This window comes from Ranitomeya variabilis, chromosome 5 (genome assembly GCF_051348905.1).
Source record: "Ranitomeya variabilis isolate aRanVar5 chromosome 5, aRanVar5.hap1, whole genome shotgun sequence".
NCBI classification, from domain to species: domain Eukaryota; kingdom Metazoa; phylum Chordata; class Amphibia; order Anura; family Dendrobatidae; genus Ranitomeya; species Ranitomeya variabilis.
The window spans coordinates 547944510-547971672 of record NC_135236.1 but is presented as its reverse complement, the minus strand read 5'-3'; the positions used below and the strand labels follow the sequence as shown (position 1 = coordinate 547971672).

Here is a 27163-nt window from a genome sequence, read left to right as displayed (position 1 = left end):
TTGATGGTCAACGTGCATGTGGGTTAGGTGTTAATGAAAGCTCCCCTGAATAAACACCATCCTATCCAAAGACCACTTACAACATCTGTTACTGGCTGGGCTACTTGACTCCCTTTGGCAGCCACACAGCAGTATGCCTTGTAGATGAGACTCGGAAACAGCATGTGCTCCAGTGGATGGCAAGAGCTGCATCAAGTGGCCTCTCCTCCTTTTCCTCCACCTTAACATCACACACAGTACAATTCTCAGAGGTGGCACCCCAATCACCCTCGTTTTTCCCCACATCACAAACGCCCAACTGATTGTGGGGAACCACAGATGGGCCATTCTACGCAGCTGTTCACACATTCTATTCCATGGGCATCAGAAGTCTGCTCCGAAGATTCACAGAATCCAGAGGAGAAAAGCATCTGCACCAATGCCCAAATTTTTTTTATGTTGGATATCGGGGTCGGACGAAGTAGGGTTCAAGCAGAAACCAGACCCTCATCACTAGACATTAACCACCAGAGGTGAGAAGTGTGAAAACAGAGAGAATGACAATTAGGTTGTAGATCCCATTTGGTGTGAACTCTGAGGTATGCAGCTGAGTAGCTCAGAAGAGGAGATGGTGGAAGAAGAAGATAAAGAAGTTACATATCAGCTTCCCACACATACACAAAGTGATGCAACCATGACAAACAATGCATCCTCAGCTCCAACTCTGGCTGTGGCTAGCTTTGGTCATGAGTATGCAGTTTTCAGGGGCGGAAAGGGTTGCCTAGCCTGGGCCAGTATAAAGTCCTTTTATTTTAAATAAAAAACATACTTTTACAGTTTTATTTAAAAATAAAAAACACACTCAAACTCACCTACCACCCATTCAATTGAAGCCATCGTCTCATGTAAAAAAAACAACAAAAAAAACAACCATATCCATCACCTGTCCTACGTTCTGTTCCACATTGTAATCCATGTCTGGGGATAAACTGTTTTTAACCTGGACAGTGCTTAGATGTGACTGTCAAGGCTGAGAAACACTGAGGAATGAGCTGCTGTGAGCTCAGCCTCAGTGACTAGCAGTGATTGTCATCATGGTTATTGCAGGTAACTGGGGGTGCGTTCCCAGCCGGGCTCCTGAACTGTGCTGACCTTGGTGAGATAACAACTAGCACCATGAGAAATAATGGTCACTGCTAGTCACTGTGGCTGAGCTAGCAGCAGCTCATTCCTCAGTGGTTCTAAAGCCTAAACGGACACATCTTGGCACTGTCAAGGTTGACAAAATGTTTATCGCCAGACATGGATTACGACTTGGGACAGAACGACAGACAGGTGAGGGATATGGTTGTTTTTTATTTTTGTTTTTTAAAAATGAGACCATGGCTTCAGTAGAGTGGGCGTTAGGTGAGTATAACTGTTTGTTATTTTTAAATAAAAAGGTTAAAGTGTTTTTTTATTTCAAATAAAAGACTTTATTCTTGCTGTGTGCTTATTTACAATACAACTATAGGATTAGTAATGGACAGGTGCCATGGAGACTTCTATCCATTACTAATACAATGGCTAGCTGTTACCTGACAATACAAAGGTGACATCAACCCCATAAATATTAACCCCACTTGCCACCACTACAGTGCAAGTGGGAAGAGCCGAGAAAAGCACCAGAATTGGTGCATCTCGTAGATGTACCTTTTCTGGGGCAGCTTTGGGCTGCTATTTTTAGGCTGCGGGGGCATTATCCATGGCCCCTTATCCGCTTGAGAATACTGCTTTAGCTTAGCTAGTTGTCAAAAATAGGAGAGCCCACACCATTTTTTTAAGATATTTATTTAAATAATTTAAAAAAAACAGCGTGAGGACCCCTCTATTTTTGATAACCAACCTTGCTAAAGATGTCAGCTGAGAGTTGCACTCCACAGCTGTCAGTTTTGCCTGGCTGTTTATCAAAAATTCAGGGGAACTCAAGCCATTTCTATATATTTAATTAGAAACAAAAAAGGAACAGCACAGTATAGTACTTATCTTCGGGTGCAAGGCCCCCAGACAATCTGTCCAATGATTATCCACACTTCATAGAATTCCAAGAAAGAGGCAGCACTCCATTGTTTCAGTGGGAAAATGTGCAGGATTTTAATCAACCCACATGTCTGGGCGACATTTCAGCTACAAATGAGCCTTTCTCAAGCGAAAGGCTCATTTGTAGCCAAAACGTCGCCCAGACATGTGGGTTGATAAAAATCCTGCACATTTTCCCACTGAAACAATGGAGTGCTGCCTCTTTCTTGGAATTCTATATATTTAATTATCTATTTCGAGCACAGGCACCGGCTAATGAATAATCCCATTAGCTGCTACCTGCTCTCGCTGTTTTTAGTGGGTCACTGATGGGTTGGCATGACAACCAGAGGTCTCCAGCAGATCTCTAGGGTTGTCATAGCCAGATTGCTATGAGCTCCGCCTGGTGTTCGGCGCTCTTAGCAAGTGAGCATTTTTGCTGATCATCTGTGCTGCTGAAGCGCCGGGTCCAGAACTGCTTAGGCCGAACCTCCTGTTGCTGGAGGGAATGAGTTTGCAGACCGAGCAAGCCTATAACCTGGGTGAAGGGGGCGTAGCCAGGGGAAGGAGGTTAAAATGAGTTGTGCAGGAACTGAATGGGGCTTCCTGCCAGGGCGCTGAATGGGTGCGGACCACGGCTGTAGTGAGGAGAGCTATAGGCCGCAGCATGCAGAGACAGGGCAGCTGCGTGAGAGACTTACCCAGATACACGATTGCACAGGAAGACACATGACAGGGAGAGCATCGAAGTATGGATCTTCAGGTATCGGCCGGCACACAGGGGAGTGTATGCCGGACAGAGCATTACAGTGCAGCCAGGGAGGTGACGGTGGCTGCTCAGAGAGACACATGCCGAGTAGAATCTCGTGGAGAGCTCTACTCTTCCCCTCTATAGTTGAATGGACTAGGGGCTCAGTGGGCAAAACCGGTGATCACCCACTGCCGCCAGAAGCGGTACTGTGTGTTGGGCGGGGATGACTGATGACACTGCACTGGCCTCCACTGGCTCCTCAACACCTGACAGACCTACAGAGAGTGACAGACAGTGGCGGAGCCACGATAAGTGACTCTGATAACAAGATACTTTCTTAGTTAAATAACCGTTTTACAGTTTATATAGCATCCCTTTTTCCCCCATTATCTACCTGCGAGGAGTTAATTGCTGTTAAACAATTAAATAATAGTTAACCCTTGTTATGCGCGTCTTTGTCGCTGCATCCAAGCACCTGTGTGTTACACATCACCTGTATGTAGAAGTAGATCAGACAACTGCAGCTTCTAGTTTCCCATAGAGACTATTAAAGCATGCAAAAAGTAAAAAAAAAGTTGTTATGAATATTAAAAAATAAAAGTAAGTAAAAGTTCAAATCACCCCCCTTTCACCCCATTCAAAACAAAACAATAAAAAAAATCAAACATAGGCATATTTGGTACTGCCACGTTGAGAAACACCAGATCTATCAATATAAACATAAATTAACCCAATTGGTAAACTGTGCAGTGAGAAAAAAAATTCAAAAAGCCAGAATTACGTTTTTTTGGTGGCCGTACATTGCAATAAAATGCAATAACAGGCAATCAAAAGATTGTATATGCAGCAAAATGGTATCAATAAAAATGTCAGCTTGGTGCCCTCACCCAGCCCTAAATCATGAAAAGTGGAGATGCTACGATTCTCAGAAAATGGTGCCATTTTTTTTTTTAACAAAGTTTGGATTTTTTTTCACTACTTAAATAAAAAAGAAACTAGATATGTTTGGTGTCTATGAACTCATAATGTGAAAAAACACCGTGAGCAAAGCTACAGAATGGTGCTAAAGTTAGGCTCCCACTCCAAATACTTTATATATATAACTTAGCACTCAACTTAGGATGCTTGAACAGGAGAATTTATTTAGCAGTATACACAAACGTTTCGGTTCATATCAAACCTTCTTCAGTTACGTATATATAAGTGCATCTGGTGCAATGTACCCGGATGTCAGCGGGCTTAGTAAAATCTATGTGGAGCATAGGGGAACCGTAGTATGCGGAAAAGAGTACTTTTAAAGATCCAAGTTGTGGGCAAGCGTACCGCCAGACGCGGAGTCCACCGCTAGTCTGGCTAGTCCGCATACTACGGTTCCCCTATGCTCCACATATACTTTACTAAGCCCGCTGACATCCAGGTACAATGCATCAGATGCACTTATATATACATAACTGAAGAAGGTTCCATATGAACCGAAACATTTGTGTATACTGCAAAATAAATTCTCCTGTTCAAGCATCCTAAGTTGAGTGCTATGTTATATATATGAACTCGTAATGACCTGGAGAAATATGAGAGGTCAGCTTTAGCATTCGTTGAACATGGTAAAAAAAAAGAAGTGTGTAATTGCACTTTTTTTGCAATTTCACCTAACTTGGAATTTTTTTTCCCATTTTCCAGTACACGATATTTTAAACCAATGGCGTCTTTCAAAAGTACAAATTGTCCTACAAAATAACAAGCCCTCACATGGCCATTTTGACTGAAAAAAATATAAAAGTTATGGCTCCACCATAAAAGAAACTGGGAAAAATGGCCTGTGTGGCAGAATTCCAACACGAAAACCACTGCTGAGCAATAAGAACATAAAGGTTCTTCTCTATTTTGCTAGAAAACATCTTGATGATCCACAAGACTTTTGGTAGAATAATCTGTGGACTGATGAGACAAAAGTTGAACTTTTGGAAGGTATATGTCCCATTACATCTAGCTTCAAAGTAACACAGCATTTTAGATAAGTAACATTATACCAACAGTAAAATATGGTGGTGGTAGTATGATGGTCTGGGGCTGTTTTTGCTTCTGGACCTGGAAGACTTGCAGTGGTAAATGGAATCATGAACTCTGTTGTCCACCAAAAAATCCTAAACTAGAATGTCTGGCCATCCGTGCTTGACCTCAACCTGAGGCACACTGTGATGCAGTAGCACTAGTAGCCCTATTATGCAGCAAGACATTGTCCAGAATACACTGGCTGTTGTGAACTCTGTGTTCAGGCTCCCTCTTGTGGTCACTGGTGGTATGGTGTGACTTTTGCTTTGGGCTCCCCCTGGTGGCTTTGTCTGTTATCCTGCTGGTCTCTGGCTATCAGCTGGTTCGTTATCCTCTGGGAGGTTCCTATATAGCTCTGTTTTACTTCCTCTTGTTGCCGGCTGTCGATGTAATCAGTGCTACTCAGATTCCTTCTGACTACCTTGCTCCCAGTCCATCCAGGATAAGCTAAGTTTTGTTTGCTCATTTTTTGATCAGCAGTGTTTATCATGTTTTCTGTTCCAGCTTGCTAAAATGTAATTTCCTCGCTTGCTGGTTGCTCTAGTGGGCTGAGTTTCTCCCCACACACCGTTAGTTGGTGTGTGGGTTCTTGAAATCTCAGGATGGATATTTTGTAAGGGTTTTTTATTGATCGCATAGACCCCTGCTCTATTTTCTGCTTTCTAGTACTAGTGGGCCTCTTTTGCTGAATCTGATTTCATCCCTATGTATGTGCCTTCTTCTTACTTCACCGTTAATATTTGTTGGGGGCTTCTATATCTTTGGGGATTATTTCTCTGGAGGCAAGCGAGGTCTATCTCTCTCTTTAGGGGTAGCTAGTTCCTCAGGCTGGCTCGAGACGTCTAGGAATTTTTTAGGCACGTTCACCGGCTACCTCTAGTTGTGTTGGATAGGTTCAGATTTGCGATCAGTCCAGTTACCATCTCCCTAGAGCTTTTCCTTAGTTTAATCACTTGCTGATCTATTTGTGATCCCTTGCCACTAGGGATCATAACAACTGGCATGTCCACCTCTGAACTGCTTAAGAATACAAAGTTAAGACTTTGGAGTGGCCTAGTCAAAACCCTGACCCTATTCTGATTGAGATGCTGTGCATGACATTAAAAAGGTGATTCATGCGCAGAAACCTTCCAATGTGGTTAAATTACAAAAATTCTGCAAAGATGAGTGGACCAAAATTCCTCCACAGCATTGTAAAAGACTCATTGCCACTTATCGCAAACACTTGATTGCAGTTGTTGCTGCTAAGGTTGGCCCAACCAGTTATTAGGTTTAGGGGGCATTCACTTTTTTACATAGGGCCCAGTAGGATTGGATTTTATTTTCCCTTAATAATAAAGACCTTTATTTAAAAACTGCATTTTGTGTTTACTTGTGTTATTTTTGTCTAATATTTAAATTTGTTTGGTGATCTGAAACTTTTAAGTGTGGCAAACAATTAAAAGAATAAGAAATCAAGAAGGGGCAAACACTTTTCAGCACAATTGTATATTTTACCTTTGGAGAGACAGGAGTAAGGTACCAGGTCTATGGGACAATCATAATATTTCTGCGGGGGTAGTTTTTAAGATTAGGACAAAGAAAACACCTCAGTAAAATTTCTGAATGCATGAGGTAAACCATTGGGTATGGCTTTATACACTTTCACAAAAAAAGGACATACATTTCTGCTGACTAGTGTTGAGCGATACCGTCCGATACTTGAAAGTATCGGTATCGGAAAGTATCGGCCGATACCGTCACAGTATCGGAATCCAATCCGATACCGATTCCCGATACCAATACAAGTCAATGGGACTCATGTATCGGACGGTATCCCTGATGGTTCCCAGGGTCTGAAGGAGAGGAAACTCTCCTTCAGGCCCTGGGAACCATATAAATGTGTAAAAGAAAGAATTAAAATAAAAAATATCGCTATACTCACCTGTCCGACGCAGCCGGGACTTCAGCGAGGGAACCGGCAGCGTTGTTTGTTTAAAAATCGCGCTATTACTTGGTTACGTGAATTCCCGGCTTGTGATTGGTCAGGTCGGCCATGTTGCCGGGACGCGGACCAATCACAGCAAGCCGTGACGAAATTACGTCACGGCTTGCTGTGATTGGTCCGCGTCCCGGCAATATGGCCGCCCTGACCAATCACAAGCCGGGACGTCACGGGAGGCTGGACACGCGCTCATTTTAAAATGGGCGCGTGTCCAGCCTCCCGTGACGTCACGGCTTGTGATTGGTTGCGCCGCGATCAACCAATCACAAGCCGGGAGGCTGGACGCGCTCATTTTGAAATGGGCGCGTGTCCAGCCTCCCGTGACGTCACGGCTTGTGATTGGTTGCGCCGCGATCAACCAATCACAAGCCGGGAGGCTGGACGCGCTCATTTTGAAATGGGCGCGTGTCCAGCCTCCCGGCTTGTGATTGGTTGACCGCGACGCAACCAATCACAAGCCGTGACGTCACGGGAGGCTGGACACGCGCCCTTTTTAAAATGAGCGCGTTTCCAGCCTCCCGTGACGTCACGGCTTGTGATTGGTTAATGGCGGCCATGTTGCCGGGACGCGGACCAATCACAGCAAGCCGTGACGTATTTTCGTCACGGCTTGCTGTGATTGGTCCGCGGCCCGGCAACATGGCCGCCCTGACCAATCACAAGCCGGGACTTCGCGTAACCATGTAAAAGCGGGAATTTTAAACAAACAACGCTGCCGGTTCCTGCGCTGAGGTCCCGGCTGCGTCGGACAGGTGAGTATAGCGATATTTTTTATTTTAATTCTCTATTTTACACATTTTAACATTAATGTTGTTCCGATACCCGATACCCGATACCACAAGAGTATCGGAATCCCGGTATCGGAATTCCGATACAGCAAGTATCGGCCGATACCCGATACTTGCAGCATCGGAATGCTCAACACTACTGCTGACACTTAGGGCTCCAGTGCACAATATCACCCTGGTGCCAATCAATGAACGAGTTATGTTTGCATAACCAAGGCATGCCCAAGACCACAGCTGTGAACATGTTCTCAAGGACAATAAATGACACCAATTCAAAATGTAATGTACCAACAAGCAGGGACACCTCCTTAGTAACATACTTCACCACACCATTGGTGAGAGATGTATCATCAATAGGAGAGATTTTCATTTGAACGCATAATTTTATCAAGGGCAAGGATCCTTTGCAACCTTGGCATCAACAAAATTTGCTGCAAAATTATTAGGAAATACCTGTGCACCGAGGTGGAAAATGGGCCATATCTCGCATTTGGTCCACCACTGTTTGATTTGTTTAGGCCAGGTATAATGTAACTTTTGACCGAGGCCACAGGTAGAAAAGGATATATCAGACAGACTTGGCACAAACCACTCCATCTGTCAGACTCCAGAGTTTTAAAGTAGGACCCAATGGAATTCTACCATGGAGGGGCTGCCATCCAAGGGTGGGCTTGGACGCCAAGAAAGAGGACACGTCAAGGAGAAAATCAGGATGCATAAAAATAGTCAGAATCTAGCTGAGGTCAAAACAGGAATACACTAAACAAAACTGGAGCAGAAGATGCACACCTTGCCAGGGGGAGTGGGGAAAATAATTTTTTGATACAATAACGCTTTTGCAAGTTTTCCCACCTACAATGAATGGAGAGGTCTGTTATTTTTATCATAGGTACACCAACTGTGACAGACAGATTCTAAAATTAAAAAACAGAAAATCACATTGTATGATTTTTAAATAATTAAATTGCATTTTATTTTACATGAAATAAGTATTTGATCACCTATTAATCAGCAAGAATACTGGCTCATACCTGTTAGTTTTTCTTTAGGAAACCCTCCTACTCTGCACTTATAACCTGTATTAATTTCTCCTGTATGAACTTGCTACCTGTATTAAGGACACCTGTCCCACAATCAATTACACTCCAACTTCTCCACCATGGCCAAGACCAAAGAATTGTCAAAGGACATCAGTGATGAAATTGTAGCCCGCAAAAGCCTGGGATGTCTACAGCACAATAGGCAAACAGCTTGGTGAGAAGGCAACAATTGTTGCAACAATTATTAGAAAATGGAAGAAACACAAGATGGATATCAGTCTTCCTTGGAATGGGGCTCCATACAAGATCTCACCTGGTGGGATAAGGATTGTTCTAAGAAAGGTCAGAAATCAGCCCAGAACTACATGGCAGGATCTGGTCAATGACCTTAAGAGAGCTGGCAAGACAATCTCATATATTTCCGTTAGTAACACACTACACAATCATGAATTAAAATCCTGTAGGGCATTGAAGGTCCTCCTGCTCATGTCAGCACATGTTGAAATTTGCCAATGGCCATCTAGATAATCCAGAGGAGGCATGGGAGAAGCTCATGTGGTCAGATTAGACCAAAATAGAACTTGTTGGCATCAACTTCGCTCACCATGTTTTGAGGAAGAAGAAGGATGAGTACAACACCAAGAAAAATGTCCCAACCATGAATCATAGTGGAGGAAACATACTTTGGGGGTGCTTTTCTGCAAAGGGGATAGCACGACTGCATCTTAATGTAGGGAGGATAGATGGGCCATGTATCATGATATTTTGACCAATAACCTCCTTCCCTTAGTAAGAGCATTGAATATAGGTCGTGGCTAGGTTTTCCAGCATGACAATGACCTGAAACACACAGCCAAGGCAACTAAGGAGTGGCTCCGTAAGAAGCATTTCAAGGTCCTGGAGTGGCCTAGCCAGTCACCAGACCTTAACACAATAGAAAATCTTTGGAAGGAGCTGAAACTCAATGTTGCCTGGTGACAGCCCAAAACCTGAAAGATCTGGAGAAGATCCAGGGCCGGACTGGCCATCGGGCAGTTCTGGCAAATGCCAGAAGGGCCGATGGCAGTAGTGGGCCGCTCGAGTGTGCCACTGTCGGCACACTCCCCACGCTGTCGCGGCACACTCCCGGCCCCGCATTCAACTATACAGGCGTCATAGACACCGGTACAGTTGAATGCAATGATGGAGGAGAGAGCATCCGCTGACGCCCCCTCTCCCATCATTCCCCGCTCTGCCTGCCGCTGACACTGCGGGTGCGCGATGACGTCATATCATCGCGCACCTGCACTGTGACCGGGCGGGCAGACTGCATCTGCTAAGACCGGAGCCCGGAGCAGTGCGGGGCACGAGGAGAGAGGTGAGTAGAGTGTTTTTTTGTTTTTTTTATCAATGAGTGATGACTGGATTGTGGAGCTATTAGGGGGGGGGGTCGGCTGCATTCCATTCCATGGGCCTGTGCTGCATTAAATTCTATGGGGCTGGCTGCATTCCATTCTATGGGGCTGTGCTGCATTACATTCTATGGGGGCTTGTTGTGAATTTGGATTCTGGGCTCCCCCGGTGGCTACTGGTGGAATTGAACTGGTGTTTTCATCTTCTCTGTTCACCTGTTCCCATCAAGATGTGGGAGTCGCTATATAACCTTTCTGCTCTGTTAGTTGCTTGCCGGTCAACAATGTTATCAGAAGCCTCTCTGTGCTTGTTCCTGCTCCTAGACAACTACTAGATAAGTTGGACTCTTGTCCATGTTTGTTTTTGCATTTTTGTTCCAGTTCACAGCTGTAGTTTCGTTACTGTGTCTGGAAAGCTCTTGTGAACAGGAATTGCCACTCTGGTGTTATGAGTTAATGCCAGAGTTTTAAAGTAATTTCTGGATGGTGTTTTGATAGGGTTTTCAGCTGACCATGAAAGTGTCCTTTCTGTCTTCTGCTATGTAGTAAGTGGACCTCAAATTTGCTAAACCTATTTTCATACTACGTTTGTTATTTCATCTTAATTCACCGCCAATACATGTGGGGGGCCTCTGTCTCCTTTCGGGGTATTTCTCTAGAGGTGAGCTAGGACTGATATTTTCCTCTGCTAGCATTATTTAGTCCTCCGGCTGGTGCTGGGCATCTAGAATCAACTTAGGCATGCTACCCGGCCACTGCTAGTTGTGCGTTAGGTTTAGTTCATGGTCAGCTCAGTTCCCATCTTCCAAGAGCTAGTTCCTATATATGCTTATGCTATGTTCTCTTGCCATTGAGATCATGACAGTTTGACCGGCCCACTAAAGGGTTAAAATCCTTGGCTGAGAAAGGAGAGAAATAAGTAGTCTGCTGAAATTTTTTTTTTTTTTCTCTCCTTCTAATCTTTGAATGGCTCTGTGTCCACCTGTTTGTAATGGATCTTCAGAGTGTAACTGCAGGTTTGAATAATCTCGCCACGAACGTACAAAATTTGCAAGATTTTGTTTGTCATGCACCTGTATCTGAGCCGAGAATTCCTTTGCCGGAATTTTTCTCGGGGAATAGATCTGGGTTTCAGAATTTTCGAAATAATTGCAAATTATTTTTGTCCCTGAAATCTCGCTCTGCCGGAGACCCTGCACAGCAGGTCAGGATTGTGATTTCCTTGCTCCGGGGCGACCCTCAAGACTGGGCTTTTTCATTGACACCAGGGGATCCTGCGTTGCTCAATGTGGATGCGTTTTTTCTGGCCTTGGGGTTGCTTTATGACGAACCTCATTTGGAGCTTCAGGCAGAAAAAACTTTGATGTCCCTATCTCAGGGGCAAGATGAAGCGGAAATTTACTGCCAAAGATTCCGTAAATGGTCTGTGCTTACTCAGTGGAATGAGTGCGCCCTGGCGGCGACTTTCAGAGAGGGTCTCTCTGATGCCATTAAGGATGTTATGGTGGGGTTCCCTGTGCCTGCGGGTCTGAATGAGTCCATGACAATGGCTATTCAGATCGATAGGCGTTTGCGGGAGCGCAAACCAGTGCACCATCTGGCGGTGTCCACTGAGATGTCGCCAGAGAGTATGCAGTGTGATAGAATTCTGTCCCGAAGCGAGCGGCAGAATTTTAGACGGAAAAATGGGTTGTGTTTCTATTGTGGTGATTCTACTCATGTTATATCAGCATGCTCTAAGCGCACTAAAAAGCTTGATAAATCTGTTTCCATTTGCACCTTACCATCTAAGTTTATTCTATCTGTGACCCTGATTTGCTCTTTGTCATCTATTACCACGGACGCCTATGTCGACTCTGGCGCCGCTTTGAGTCTTATGGATTGGTCCTTTGCCAAACGCTGTGGGTATGATTTAGAGCCTTTGGAGACTCTTATTCCTCTGAAGGGGATTGACTCCACCCCATTGGCTAATAATAAACCACAATACTGGACACAAGTAACTATGCGTATTAATCCGGATCACCAGGAGATTATTCGCTTTCTGGTGCTGTATAATCTACATGATGATTTGGTGCTAGGATTGCCTTGGCTGCAATCTCACAACCCAGTCCTCGACTGGAGAGCTATGTCTGTGTTGAGCTGGGGATGTAAGGGGGCTCATGGGGATGTACCTGTGGTTTCCATTTCATCATCTATTCCCTCTGAAATTCCTGAGTTCCTGTCTGACTATCGTGACGTCTTTGAAGAATCCAAGCTTGGTTCATTACCTCCGCACCGAGAGTGCGATTGTGCCATAGATTTAATCCCGGGTAGTAAATACCCAAAGGGTCGTTTATTTAATCTGTCTGTGCCTGAACATGCTGCTATGCGAGAATATATAAAGGAGTCCTTGGAAAAGGGACATATTCGTCCATCGTCATCTCCCTTAGGAGCCGGTTTTTTCTTTGTGTCAAAAAAAGACGGCTCTTTGAGACCATGTATCGATTATCGGCTTTTGAATAAAATCACTGTAAAATATCAATACCCTTTGCCGTTGCTGACTGATTTGTTTGCTCGCATAAAGGGGGCCAAGTGGTTCTCTAAGATTGACCTTCGTGGGGCGTATAATTTGGTGCGAATCAGGCAGGGGGATGAGTGGAAAACCGCATTTAATACGCCCGAGGGCCACTTTGAGTATTTAGTGATGCCTTTTGGTCTTTCAAATGCTCCGTCAGTTTTCCAGTCCTTTATGCATGATATTTTTCGCGATTATTTGGACAAATTTATGATTGTGTATCTGGATGATATTCTGATTTTTTTGGATGACTGGGACTCTCATGTCCAGCAAGTCAGGAGGGTTTTCCAGGTTTTGCGGTCTAATTCTTTGTGTGTGAAGGGTTCTAAGTGTGTTTTTGGGGTACAGAGGATTTCCTTTTTGGGATATATTTTTTCTCCCTCTTCCATTGAAATGGATCCTGTCAAGGTTCAAGCTATTTGTGATTGGACGCAGCCCTCTTCTCTTAAGAGTCTTCAGAAATTTTTGGGCTTTGCTAACTTTTATCGTCGATTTATTGCTGGTTTTTCGGATATTGCTAAGCCATTGACCGATTTGACTAAGAAGGGTGCTGATGTTGCTGATTGGTCCCCTGACGCTGTGGAGGCCTTTCGGGAGCTTAAGTGCCGTTTTTCCTCTGCCCCTGTGTTGCGTCAGCCTGATGTTGCTCTACCTTTTCAGGTTGAGGTCGACGCTTCTGAGATCGGAGCTGGGGCAGTGTTGTCGCAGAAAAGTTCTGACTGCTCCGTGATGAGGCCTTGTGCCTTCTTTTCCCGTAAATTTTCGCCCGCTGAGCGGAATTATGATGTTGGGAATCGGGAGCTTTTGGCCATGAAGTGGGCTTTTGAGGAGTGGCGCCATTGGCTTGAGGGGGCCAGACATCAGGTGGTGGTATTGACTGACCACAAAAACTTGATTTATCTTGAGACCGCCAGGCGCCTGAATCCTAGACAGGCGCGCTGGTCATTATTTTTCTCTCGGTTTAATTTTGTGGTGTCATACCTACCGGGTTCTAAGAATGTTAAGGCGGATGCCCTTTCTAGGAGTTTTGAGCCTGACTCGCCTGGTAACTCTGAGCCCACAGGTATCCTTAAGGATGGAGTGGTATTGTCAGCCGTTTCTCCAGACCTGCGGCGGGCCTTGCAGGAGTTTCAGGCAGATAGACCGGATCGTTGCCCACCTGATAAACTGTTTGTTCCTGATGATTGGACCAGTAGAGTCATCTCTGAGGTTCATTCTTCTGCGTTGGCAGGTCATCCTGGCATTTTTGGTACCAGGGATTTGGTGGCAAGGTCCTTCTGGTGGCCTTCCCTGTCACGAGATGTGCGAGGCTTTGTGCAGTCTTGTGACGTTTGTGCTCGGGCCAAGCCTTGTTGCTCTCGGGCTAGTGGATTATTGTTGCCCTTGCCTATTCCTAAGAGGCCTTGGACGCACATCTCGATGGATTTTATTTCAGATCTGCCTGTTTCTCAGAAGATGTCTGTCATCTGGGTGGTGTGTGACCGTTTCTCTAAGATGGTCCATTTGGTTCCTCTGCCCAAGTTGCCTTCTTCTTCTGAGTTGGTTCCTCTGTTTTTTCAAAATGTTGTTCGTTTGCATGGTATTCCTGAGAATATCATTTCTGACAGAGGGACCCAATTCGTGTCTAGATTTTGGCGGGCATTCTGTGCTAGGATGGGCATAGATTTATCTTTTTCGTCCGCTTTCCATCCTCAGACGAATGGCCAGACCGAGCGGACTAATCAGACCCTGGAGACATATCTGAGGTGTTTTGTGTCTGCTGACCAGGATGATTGGGTTGCTTTTTTGCCATTGGCAGAGTTCGCTCTCAATAATCGGGCCAGCTCTGCCACTTTGGTGTCCCCGTTTTTCTGTAATTCGGGGTTTCATCCTCGATTTTCCTCTGGTCAGGTGGAATCTTCGGATTGTCCTGGAGTGGATGCTGTGGTGGAGAGATTGCATCAGATCTGGGGGCAGGTGGTGGACAATTTGAGGTTGTCCCAGGAGAAGACTCAGCTTTTTGCCAACCGCCACCGTCGTGTTGGTCCTCGGCTTTGTGTTGGGGATTTGGTGTGGTTGTCTTCTCGTTTTGTCCCTATGAGGGTCTCTTCTCCTAAGTTTAAGCCTCGGTTCATCGGCCCGTATAAGATATTGGAGATTCTTAACCCTGTTTCCTTCCGTTTGGACCTCCCTGCATCCTTTTCTATTCATAACGTTTTTCATCGGTCATTATTGCGCAGGTATGAGGTACCGGTTGTGCCTTCCGTTGAGCCTCCTGCTCCGGTGTTGGTTGAGGGTGAGTTGGAGTACGTTGTGGAGAAAATCTTAGACTCTCGTGTTTCCAGACGGAGACTCCAGTATCTGGTCAAGTGGAAGGGATACGGCCAGGAGGATAATTCTTGGGTGAATGCATCTGATGTTCATGCCTCTGATCTGGTTCGTGCCTTTCATAGGGCCCATCCTGATCGCCCTGGTGGTTCTGGTGAGGGTTCGGTGCCCCCTCCTTGAGGGGGGGGTACTGTTGTGAATTTGGATTCTGGGCTCCCCCGGTGGCTACTGGTGGAATTGAACTGGTGTTTTCATCTTCTCTGTTCACCTGTTCCCATCAAGATGTGGGAGTCGCTATATAACCTTTCTGCTCTGTTAGTTGCTTGCCGGTCAACAATGTTATCAGAAGCCTCTCTGTGCTTGTTCCTGCTCCTAGACAACTACTAGATAAGTTGGACTCTTGTCCATGTTTGTTTTTGCATTTTTGTTCCAGTTCACAGCTGTAGTTTCGTTACTGTGTCTGGAAAGCTCTTGTGAACAGGAATTGCCACTCTGGTGTTATGAGTTAATGCCAGAGTTTTAAAGTAATTTCTGGATGGTGTTTTGATAGGGTTTTCAGCTGACCATGAAAGTGTCCTTTCTGTCTTCTGCTATGTAGTAAGTGGACCTCAAATTTGCTAAACCTATTTTCATACTACGTTTGTTATTTCATCTTAATTCACCGCCAATACATGTGGGGGGCCTCTGTCTCCTTTCGGGGTATTTCTCTAGAGGTGAGCTAGGACTGATATTTTCCTCTGCTAGCATTATTTAGTCCTCCGGCTGGTGCTGGGCATCTAGAATCAACTTAGGCATGCTACCCGGCCACTGCTAGTTGTGCGTTAGGTTTAGTTCATGGTCAGCTCAGTTCCCATCTTCCAAGAGCTAGTTCCTATATATGCTTATGCTATGTTCTCTTGCCATTGAGATCATGACAGGGGCTGTGCTGTATTACATTCTATGGGGGCTGTGCTGCATTACATTCTATGGGGGCTGGCTGTATTACATTCTATGGGGGCTGTGCTGCATTACATTCTATGGGGCTGTGCTGCATTACATTCTATGGGGCTGTGCTGCATTACATTCTATGGGGCTGTGCTGCATTACATTCTATGGGGCTGTGCTGCATTATATTGTATGGGGGTTGTGCAGCATTACATTCTATGGGGGCTGGCTGTATTGCATTCTATGGGGGCTGTGCTGCATTACATTCTATGGGGCTGTGCTGCATTACATTCTATGGGGCTGTGCTGCATTACATTATATGGGGCTGTGCTGCATTACATTCTATGGGAGCTGTGCTGCATTAAATTCTATGGGGCTGGCTGCATTACATTCTATGGGGGCTGTGCTGTATTACATTCTATGGGGCTGTGCTGCATTACATTCTATGGGGCTGTGCTGCATTACATTCTATGGGGCTGTGCTGCATTATATTGTATGGGGGTTGTGCTGCATTACATTCTATGGGAGCTGTGCTGCATTACATTCTATGGGGGCTGTGCTGTATTACATTCTATGGGGCTGTGCTGCATTACATTCTATGGGGGCTGTGCTGTATTACATTCTATGGGGGCTGTGCTGTATTACATTCTATGGGGGCTGTGTTGTATTACATTCTATGGGGGCTGTGTTGTATTACATTCTATGGGGGCTGTGTTGTATTACATTCTATGGGGGCTGTGTTGTATTACATTCTATGGGGGCTGTGTTGTATTACATTCTATGGGGGCTGTGTTGTATTACATTCTATGGGGGCTGTGTTGTATTACATTCTATGGGGGCTGTGCTGTATTACATTCTATGGGGGCTGTGCTGTATTATAGTCTATGGGGGCTGTGCTGTATTACATTCTATGGGGACTGAGCTGTAATGCTGGATACAGCTGTAATTATGTTATATAGTCGTGTTACACTCCCCTCACTTCTTGTAGCCTACAAGTGTACAAAGATATTATACAGTCACCATGTGACAAGTGGGCCTGTGTGACTTCAAATGCCAGGGCTGAATTTTAGTCCCAGTCCGGCCCTGAGAAGATCTGTATTTAAGAGAAGGCCAAAATCCCTGCTACAGTGTTTACAAGCTTGTTAAAGAACTACAAGAAATGTCTGACCTCTGTAATTGCAAACAAATGTTTCTGTTCCAAATTTGAAGTTCTGTTTTTCTAATATATCAAATACTTATTTCATACAATAAAATGCAAATTAATTATGTAAATACTATGCTATGTGCTTTTCTGGATATTTTTTTAAGATTCTGTTTCTCATAGTTGAAGTGTACCTATGATAAAAATTAATAATGTCCTCTCTGTTCTTTGTAGGTGGGAAAACTTGCAATATTGGCAGGGTATAAAATATTTATTTTCCCCACTGTATAATTGGCAGCTTGCAGAAGCAACTTAGAAGCCTAAGTATGGTCTGGTGCCCTCCAATTGGCTGGCGCAGGAAGCTAATCACTTCAGCAGGAAAGCACACACACCCAAATTGCAAGGTTGGACTGCTTTACAGGTCCCATCCATTCCAACTTAGTGACTGGACAGAGCACACCATCAAAAGCTTCTGGTTCTGACAATTCTTTCATCAGTGCTGCCCGCATAGTAAAAATGGTGGCACCTTGTGACAGAAATAGAAGTCGCAGGAGCAGGATTTAATGGAGATGTGACAGGGTACAATATACTGAGTGGAGAAGAACTGTCAGCACACTATACTGTGAGGAGGACATCAGAATCAGAGCATATCATACCATGGGAAATCATTCTGTGTGTGGAGGAATTCACTGAAGGGCATAATGCAGTATGTGGAAGGCATTTTGGAGGGGCATAACACTGTATGGGGCTAACCCCTTTACCACCTTAGAAGTCTAGTTACATCTAAGGTGGCGTCCCCTGTAAGCCCGCAACTTTTCCAGGATTTCACCAGATGACATGTGCCTCTGAGAGCCTCGGGTGAAATCATGATCTACCTGCGGCTGCTAACATGTTAAATGCCGCTGTCAATATCTGATAGTGGCATTTAACATGATTGCGCTGGAAGTGCATCACTAATCCCACCCATCAGCGCCTGTGTCACATGACCGCAGGTCGCCAATGGGTTGGCATGACAACCTGAGGTCTGTAACAGACCCCTGTGGTTGTCATTGCTGGATAGCTATGAGCGCCGCCCAGTGGTCGGCGCTCATAGCAAGTGAGCTGAAGCCCTGCTCTGTGCAGCACAGGTGATTGGATGATCGCAGCTTCTAGTCTCCCATGGAGACTATTGAAACCAGTTAAAAGTTTAAAAAAAAAAGATTTTAAAAATATAAAAAAATATATAAAAGTTCAAATCACTCCCCATTCAAAATAAAACAATTAAAAAAAAACCCACATATTTGGTATTGCCGCATTCAGAATCGCCTGATCTATCAACATGTCAAAGGAAGTAATCTGACCGGTAAATGTCTTAACGAGAAAAGAAATTACGTTTTTTTTTAATCGCTGCAACATTTCATTAAAATGCAACAACACATGATCAAAAGATCATATCTACACCAGAATGGTATCAATAAAGATGTCAGCTCAGCACTCAAACGTTAGCCCTCACCCAGCTACAGATCACTAAAAATGGAGACTCTACTGGTCTTGAAACATGATGACTTTTTATTTGTTATAGAAACTTTGGGTTTTTTTTAACACTTAAATAAAAAGAACTTATACATGTTTTGTATCTACGAACTTGTAATAACCTGGACAATCATAATAGCAGATCCGTTTTAGCATTCAGTGAACATAGTAAATAAAACAAAACAAGAAATAATTGTGGAATTTCACTTTTTTTGCTATTTCACTGCACTTTGAATTTGTTTCCTGTTTTTCAGTACACGATATGGCAAAACCAATGGTGTTGTTCAAAAGTACAACTCGTTCCACAAAAAAAATCAAGCCCTCACATGGCTATGTTGACTGAAAAGTAAAAAAAAGTTATGGTTCTGGGAGGAAGGGGATTAAAAAACGGAAACTCAAAAGCGGAAAAAAAATAAGGTGTTGAAGGGGTTAAATGGATATTGCAGTGGGCAAGAACACTAAGGGATTTTAGCAGTGTCACTATTTCTGTGCAAATAACAAAGCATATGTCCTTCTTGCTGTATTTAAAAGTTTATAGGTCCAAAGTGTTGTTGAACTAAATCAGTTCACATATTTCTCAGCCAAATATTTTCTCTCTGAGGGATCTTAAAGAACAATGACTTCTGAACAAACAATCATATCCAACTGCAGACATTTTTAAAGAGCTCTAGGGTGATTGAATAAGGCGATCAATTTATCAAAGTGTCTTTGAGAGATAATATGTTGCCTAATATTTGTGCAACTCAGAGTTGTACAAATATTTAGAGAATTCTGTTTTTTAGTGAATTCTGGGCAAGTTCCAGTCAGATCTGTTGGTGGAAAATGGGCAGGACAGGGCATAACGATGCCCACCCAAAAAATCCATCAACAGGCTCTTAATGAATTTGGTTCATGTTCCTGTGCCTTGTCCTTTCAAGATTGGCCTGTACAATGTCAGTATTTTTCTAGAGTTCTTTGCATGGCCATTCTAAGGTGTGCGTGTGTGTTCTTGTTATACAGCTGTCCCAGGTATCCTAGAGTCTGCTTCATTCACATGGGCCTGGTGCCCACTATTGTGCTCCATGTTGGATTTTGCAAATTTCCCAGCTTGGATAAATTACATTATTTTCCAAGACTTGTTCAAGGCCCTATAACACATACACTTAGTATTAAGATTCTACCCCTATGTTTCATGTACTAAACCATTTGTGCTTTTTGAGTTTATGCTTGCATTCATCCCTTCTGATTTCCACCTCATCCATCCTACTGCTCCTGATATTCCTGGGTGTGCCAAGTTCTCACTGCCCATGTGCCTTCTTACCTGCTGTTTCAATGCCCAGGGTCCGTGTGCCCACCCCAGCATAAGGTTTAGATGATTCACCTCATCTGAATGATGTAATCTCAGCAGTGAGTACTCTTTCTCACTTGGTTTCAGAATTGGGAAATTACAAAGCTATAAATCAAGGGCATGCCTGAAGGGAGGAAGATACAAATGTCTAAATATGGGCACCTACCCATATGGAATTTGCCAGAACTACCAACTGGGTGGTAAAGCTACAGTAAATATTTTCATTAATTATGTATACACTTCAATGAAAAAAATCAAATGCCTTAAAAGCTTTTAAATAAACAAAACAAACAAGAAAAAAATACTTACATCTGAAGGACATTCATAATCAGAACTGTCATAACTATCTTTGTGTTGTGAGTATTCCTGTACATCTTCTTCTTCATACTGCTGATGGTAAAGTAATAATATAGGTTAGTCATAAAATTAAATGCTTTGAAATCAAACTTTGGTTAACAACTTAAAAAATAAATTAAAATTGTTACCTTGATTTTGCTTGAGTCAGGAAAATCTGAACGATGTTCAATTGACATCCCCTGCCTTTCTTTATCTTCATGCTCTTGTTCATCATAATTGAATGAATATTCTGTAGGTTCAAGAGATGACTCTGCTTCATCAGTAACTTCAATACCTTGCCAATATTCATCATAACTGCCATCAGTGATTAGCTCTGGGGGTCTAGTATTGGTATCATGGGTAGATGATGGTTCACTACCTTCAACAAGACTCTGTTCAGAAGTACTTTCACTATATTCATTTGATGGCTGTAGGTGTGCTTCTTCTCCTGAAAGGGGAACTAGTACATCAGCTGCAGATCCTTCACTCTCACCTTCTATCTCACCCTCATCACCTTCCTGATCTCTTTGATCTTTTTCACCTTCTTGCCCCTCTGCACTGTCATGTTCTTGTTCATCTTTTTCATATGAAAGTTCTGTAGGTTCAGGTGATGATTCTTCCTCATCAGTCACTTCAATAACTTGCTGATCTTCTGTTTGATCCTCTTCACTAAAAGTGTCTTCAGTGATTTGCTCTGGAGTTGCAGTGTCGGATTCATAAGTAGACGTTGGCTCACTAACATCAACATCGGTCTCACCTTCATCTCTTTCCTGATCTGCTTTGTCTTCTTCCCCTTCTTCCCACTCTTTAGTTTCATGTTCTTGTTTATCTTCTGTAGATTCAGGTGATGATTCTTCCTCATCAGTCACTTCACTAACTTGGTGATCTTCTGTTTGTTCCTCTTCACTAGAAGTGCCTTCGGGGATTTTCTCTTGAGGTGTAGTTTCAGAATCATAAGATGATGGGTCACTAACATCAACAAAACTTTCTTCTGAAACACTTTCACTATATTCATCAGAGGTTTGTTGAGCTTCTTCCGATGAGTGAGCTAGTACATCGTCTGAAGATCCTTCACTTTCACCTTCTGTCTCACCTTCATCACTTTTCTGATCTCCTTTGCCTTCTTCAAGTTCTTCCCACTCTTCAGTTTCATATTCTTGTTCATCTTCTTCATATGAATCTTCTGTAGGTTCAGGTGATGATTCTTCCTCATCAGTCACTTCAATAACTTGCTGATCTTCTGTTTGTTCCTCTTCACTAGAAGTGCCTTCAGCGATTTGCTCTTGAGCAGTAGTGTCGGATTCATAAATAGACGATGGCTCACTAATATCAACATAACTCTCTTCTGAAACACTTTCACCATATTCATCAGATGTTTGTTGGGCTTCTTCTGAAGAGTAAGCCAATACATCGTATGAAGATCCTTCACTTTCACCTTCTGTCTCACTTTCATCACTTTCCTGATCTCCTTTGTCTTCTTCCCCTTCTTCCCACTCTTCAGTTGTATGTTCTTGCTCATCTTCTTCATGTGAATGTTCTGTAGGTTCAGGTGATGATTCTCCTTCATCACTCAGTTCTACTTCTGTATCAATCACTTCTTCAGACTCTTCTTCCTCGTCTTCAATATCTGTGTCTTCATAATATTCTTCTGTACACTTGAATAGGAAAAAAAAAAGCTTTATTAATATGGAATATGTGATTTTCTTTTATATGTGCTTTCTAATTTTATATGTGCTTTATAAGAATGTGGTATTTTTCCTCATACTTTTTTGCCATGGATAGTCTTTTTTTAGATTGTAATATCATTATTTATAACTTAAAAGTTATGTACAGTTCTGGAATTTTTTATTAATGAACATTAAAGGAAATCTGTAATCTCACATTGACTGTATACACTTAGCTCATAGGCTTCTATTCATCTAACCTAGCTTTTTGCACACCATTCTTAATGAAGAGTGTTTAAGAATAATATCTCCTCACAATTTTGCATATTAAATTAAAAGCAAGTTCTGAAGTTCTGCAGATTAAATAGATACCTTTAGTGAAGAAATCTTCATGGTGATTGTTCTTTAATCAGCTTATTAGGTATTGGTGTAATAAGATTTACATGCATCGTGGAGGGACTGTGGGTAAGTTTTTTGGTACCCCATTACATCTGCCAAGTGCCATACACAGTAAGTGCCACACACACACTTGGATGGCACCAGCTCAAACTTTCAAACAGTAGACAGATCATTTACAAATTAGTGACCCTTAATATAGACACCAGAGACAGGCGAAGCATCAGGGCAAGAGCCAAAATCCATAGTCACAGTCCTGCTCCATTGCACAGCTTATTACACCAAAATTTTGAATGGTGATTAAAGAAGAACTACTATGTGGATTTCTTTATCAAAGGTATATATTTAAACTGTATTATAACACCATCATGGCCATGCCTTTGCTGTAACATGCAAAATCATACTGACAGGTCCTCTTTAAGACATACACACCAGCGCACATCATACACACATCAGCGCTGTGATTTAACCCCTTTCTGACATCTGACATACTATCCCAATCGAGGTGACCCGAGCCCATATGACCATCGATGGGATAGTACGTCACATGCGATCAGCCGCACTCACGAGGAGAGCGCGGCAGATCGCGGCCTGGAGTCAGCTGACTATCACAGCTGACATCTGGCACTATGTGCCAGGAGCGGTCATGGACCGCTCCTGACACATTAACCCTCGGAACACTGCGATCAAACATGATCGCATCATTTCGGTGGCATGGGGAAGCATCACGCAGGGAGACGGCTCCCTGCGTGCCCTGAGACCCAGAGAACAACGCGATGTGATCGCATTGTTCTGAGGGTCTCCTCCATTTTCCTCCCTGCAGGCCCCGGATCCAAGATAGCCGCGGGGGTCCTTCCAGGTCCTGCAGGGAGGTGGCTTGCAAGCGCCTGCTCAGAGCAAGCACTTGAAAGCCTTCTGCACTGCCAGTCAGATCGCTGATCTGACACAGTGCTTTGCAAAGTGTCAGATCAGCGATCTGACAATATACAGTGATGTCCCACCCTGGGACAATGTAAAAAAAAGAAAAATTACACTGTGTAAAAATATTTGAAAACATTTCCTAAATAAAGAAAAAAATAAAAATAAATATTGTTCCAATAAATACATTTCTTTATGTAAATAAAGAAAACAATAAAAGCACATATATTTAGATCCGCTGCATCTGAAACGGACCGACATATAAAATTGTAAAAAAAAAAAACTAGGCAAAAAACAATGCTTTATCATCAAACTGCCGAACAAAAAGTGGAATAACACGCGATCAAAAAGATGGATATGAATAAACATGGTACCGCTGAAAACATCATCTTGTCCCGCAAAAAACGATCTGCCATACAGCATCATCAGCAAAAAAATAAAAATGTTATAGCCCTCAGAATAAAGTGATGCAAAAATAATTATTTTTTATATAAAATAGTTTTTATTGTATAAAAGCGCCAACACATAAAAAAATATAAATGAGGTATCAATGTAATTTTACTAACGCGAAGAATAAAACTGCTTTATCAATTTTATCAAACACAGAATGATATAAACGCCCCCCAAAAAGAAATTCATGAATTGCTGTTTTTTTGTTCATTCTGCCTAACAAAAATTGGAATAAAAAGCGATCAAAAAGCGTCATATGCCCGAAAATGGTACCAATTAAAACGTCAACTTGTCCCGCAAAAAACCTCACATGACTCTGTGGACCAAAATATGGAAAAATTATAGCTCTCAAAATGTTTGGACGCAAAAACTATTTTTTTGCAATAAAAAGTGTGTGACAGCTGCCAATCAGAAAAACCCGCTATAAAAACTCGGTATAAATATTAAATCAACCCCCCCTGTTGTGAAATTGGATTTTGGGCTCCCCCGGTGGCCACTGGTGGAATTGAACTGGTGTGCATCATCCCCTCTGTTCACCTGTTTCCATCAGGATGTGGGAGTCGCTATTTAACCTTGCTCCTCTGTCACTTCCATGCCGGTCAACATTGTAATCAGAAGCCTTTCTGCGCATGTTCCTGCTTCTAGACAATTCCCAGCTAAGTTGGACTTTAGTCCTCGTTTGTTTTTGCATTTTGTTCCAGTTCACAGCTGTAGTTTCGTTTCTGTGTCTGGAAAGCTCTTGTGATCTGAAATTGCCACTCTGATGTTATGAGTTAATACTAGAGTCTTAAAGTAATTTCAGGATGGTATTTTGATAGGGTTTTCAGCTGACCATGAAAGTGCCCTTTCTGTCTTCCTGCTATCTAGTAAGCGGACCTCAATTTTGCTAAACCTATTTTCATACTACGTTTGTCATTTCATCTAAAATCACCGCCAATATATGTGGGGGCCTCTGTCTGCCTATCGGGGAAATTTCTCTAGAGGTGAGCCAGGACTATATTTTCCTCTGCCAGGTTTAGTTAGTCCTCCGGCCGGTGCTGGGCGTCTAGGGATAAAAAACGTAGGCAACGCTACCCGGCTACTGTTAGTTGTGCGGCAGGTTTAGTTCATGGTCAGTTTAGTTTCCATCCTTCCAAGAGCTAGTACTTATGTTTGCTGGGCTATGTTCTCTTGCCATTGAGAACCATAACAGTTTGACCGGCCAAAAAGGGTTAAATTAATTGACAGAGAAAGGAGAGAAAAGAGAAGTCTGCTGAAGATTTTTTTTTTTTTTTCCCTTCCCTTCAGTTCTGAGTGTGCTTGTAATTGAATCTCTTGCAAGTCTGCCTATATTGCAGCCTTTCTCTCTCTCTCTCTCCTTCTAATCCTGGAATGGCTCTGTGTTCACCTGTTTAAAATGGATATTCAGAGTTTAGCTGCAGGTTTGAATAATCTCACCACGAAAGTTCAAAATTTACAAGATTTTGTTGTTCATGTTCCTATATCTGAACCTAGAATTCCTTTGCCTGAATTTTTCTCGGGGAATAGATCTTGCTTTCAAAATTTCAAAAATAATTGCAAGTTGTTTTTGTCCCTGAAATCTCGCTCTGCTGGAGATCCTGCTCAGCAGGTCAGGATTGTGATTTCCTTGCTCCGGGGCGACCCTCAGGATTGGGCTTTTGCATTGGCTCCAGGGGATCCTGCGTTGCTCAATGTGGATGCGTTTTTTCTGGCCTTGGGGTTGCTTTATGAGGAACCTCAGTTAGAGCTTCAGGCGGAAAAGGCCTTGATGTCCCTATCTCAGGGGCAAGACGAAGCTGAAATATACTGCCAGAAATTCCGTAAATGGGCTGTGCTTACTCAGTGGAATGAGTGCGCCCTGGCGGCGAATTTCAGAGAGGGTCTCTCTGATGCCATTAAGGATGTTATGGTGGGGTTCCCTGTGCCTGCGGGTCTGAATGAGTCCATGACAATGGCTATCCAGATCGATAGGCATCTGCGGGAGCGCAAACCTGTGCACCATTTGGCGGTGTCTACTGAGAAGACGCCAGAGAATATGCAATGTGATAGAATTCTGTCCAGAAGTGAACGGCAGAATTTAAGACGAAAAAATGGGTTGTGCTTCTATTGCGGTGATTCAACTCATGTTATATCAGCATGCTCTAAGCGTACTAAGAAGCTTGATAAGTCTGTTTCAATTGGCACTTTACAGTCTAAGTTTATTCTATCTGTGACCCTGATTTGTTCTTTATCATCTATTACCGCGGATGCCTATGTCGACTCTGGCGCCGCTTTGAGTCTTATGGATTGGTCCTTTGCCAAACGCTGTGGGTATGATTTGGAGCCTCTTGAAACTCCTATACCCCTGAAGGGGATTGACTCCACCCCATTGGCTAGTAATAAACCACAATACTGGACACAAGTAACTATGCGGATTAATCCGGATCATCAGGAGATTATTCGCTTTCTTGTGCTGTATAACCTACATGATGTGTTGGTGCTTGGATTGCCATGGCTGCAATCTCATAACCCAGTCCTTGACTGGAAAGCTATGTCTGTGTTAAGCTGGGGATGTAAGGGGACGCATGGGGACGTACCTGTGGTTTCCATTTCATCATCTATTCCCTCTGAGATTCCTGAATTCTTGACTGAATATCGTGACGTTTTTGAAGAACCTAAGCTTGGTTCATTACCTCCGCACCGGGAGTGCGATTGTGCCATAGATTTGATTCCGGGTAGTAAATACCCTAAGGGTCGTTTATTTAATCTGTCTGTGCCTGAACATGCTGCTATGCGAGAATATATAAAGGAGTCCTTGGAAAAGGGACATATTCGTCCTTCGTCATCTCCCTTAGGAGCCGGATTTTTCTTTGTGGCTAAGAAAGATGGCTCTTTAAGACCGTGTATTGATTATCGGCTTTTGAATAAAATCACGGTTAAATATCAATATCCGTTGCCACTGCTGACTGATTTGTTTGCTCGCATAAAGGGGGCCAAGTGGTTCTCTAAGATAGATCTCCGTGGGGCGTATAATTTGGTGCGAATTAAGCAGGGGGATGAGTGGAAGACCGCATTTAATATGCCCGAGGGCCACTTTGAGTATTTGGTGATGCCTTTTGGTCTTTCAAATGCCCCTTCAGTCTTTCAGTCCTTTATGCATGACATTTTCCGTGATTATTTGGATAAATTTATGATTGTGTATCTGGATGATATTTTGATTTTTTCGGATGACTGGGACTCTCATGTCCAGCAGGTCAGGAGGGTTTTTCAGGTTTTGCGGTCTAATTCCTTGTGTGTGAAGGGTTCTAAGTGCGTTTTTGGGGTACAAAAGATTTCCTTTTTGGGATATATTTTTTCCCCCTCTTCCATCGAGATGGATCCTGTCAAGGTTCAGGCTATTTGTGATTGGACGCAACCCTCTTCTCTTAAGAGTCTTCAGAAATTTTTGGGCTTTGCTAACTTTTATCGTCGATTTATTGCTGGTTTTTCTGATGTTGTTAAACCATTGACTGATTTGACTAAGAAGGGTGCTGATGTTGCTGATTGGTCCCCTGCTGCTGTGGAGGCCTTTCGGGAGCTTAAGCGCCGCTTTTCTTCCGCCCCTGTGTTGCG

General features: G+C 43.3%; 1 protein-coding gene across 6 annotated transcripts in view; it reads right to left on the bottom strand.

Moving 5' to 3' along the window:
- The window catches only part of LOC143776465 (uncharacterized), a 156447-nt gene that overhangs the window by 65219 nt on the left and 64065 nt on the right, over positions 1-27163 (bottom strand). For 3 of the 6 annotated variants that reach the window (XM_077265880.1, XM_077265882.1, XM_077265885.1), the window contains exons 4-5: positions 20294-21799; positions 20118-20198 (exon numbers count right to left, since the gene is read on the bottom strand). In XM_077265880.1, the coding sequence (XP_077121995.1) occupies positions 20118-20198; positions 20294-21799 (1587 nt within the window). The remainder of the gene's footprint in view (positions 1-20117; positions 20199-20293; positions 21800-27163) is intronic. The other 3 variants (XM_077265881.1, XM_077265884.1, XM_077265886.1) reach the window with 1 other exon arrangement.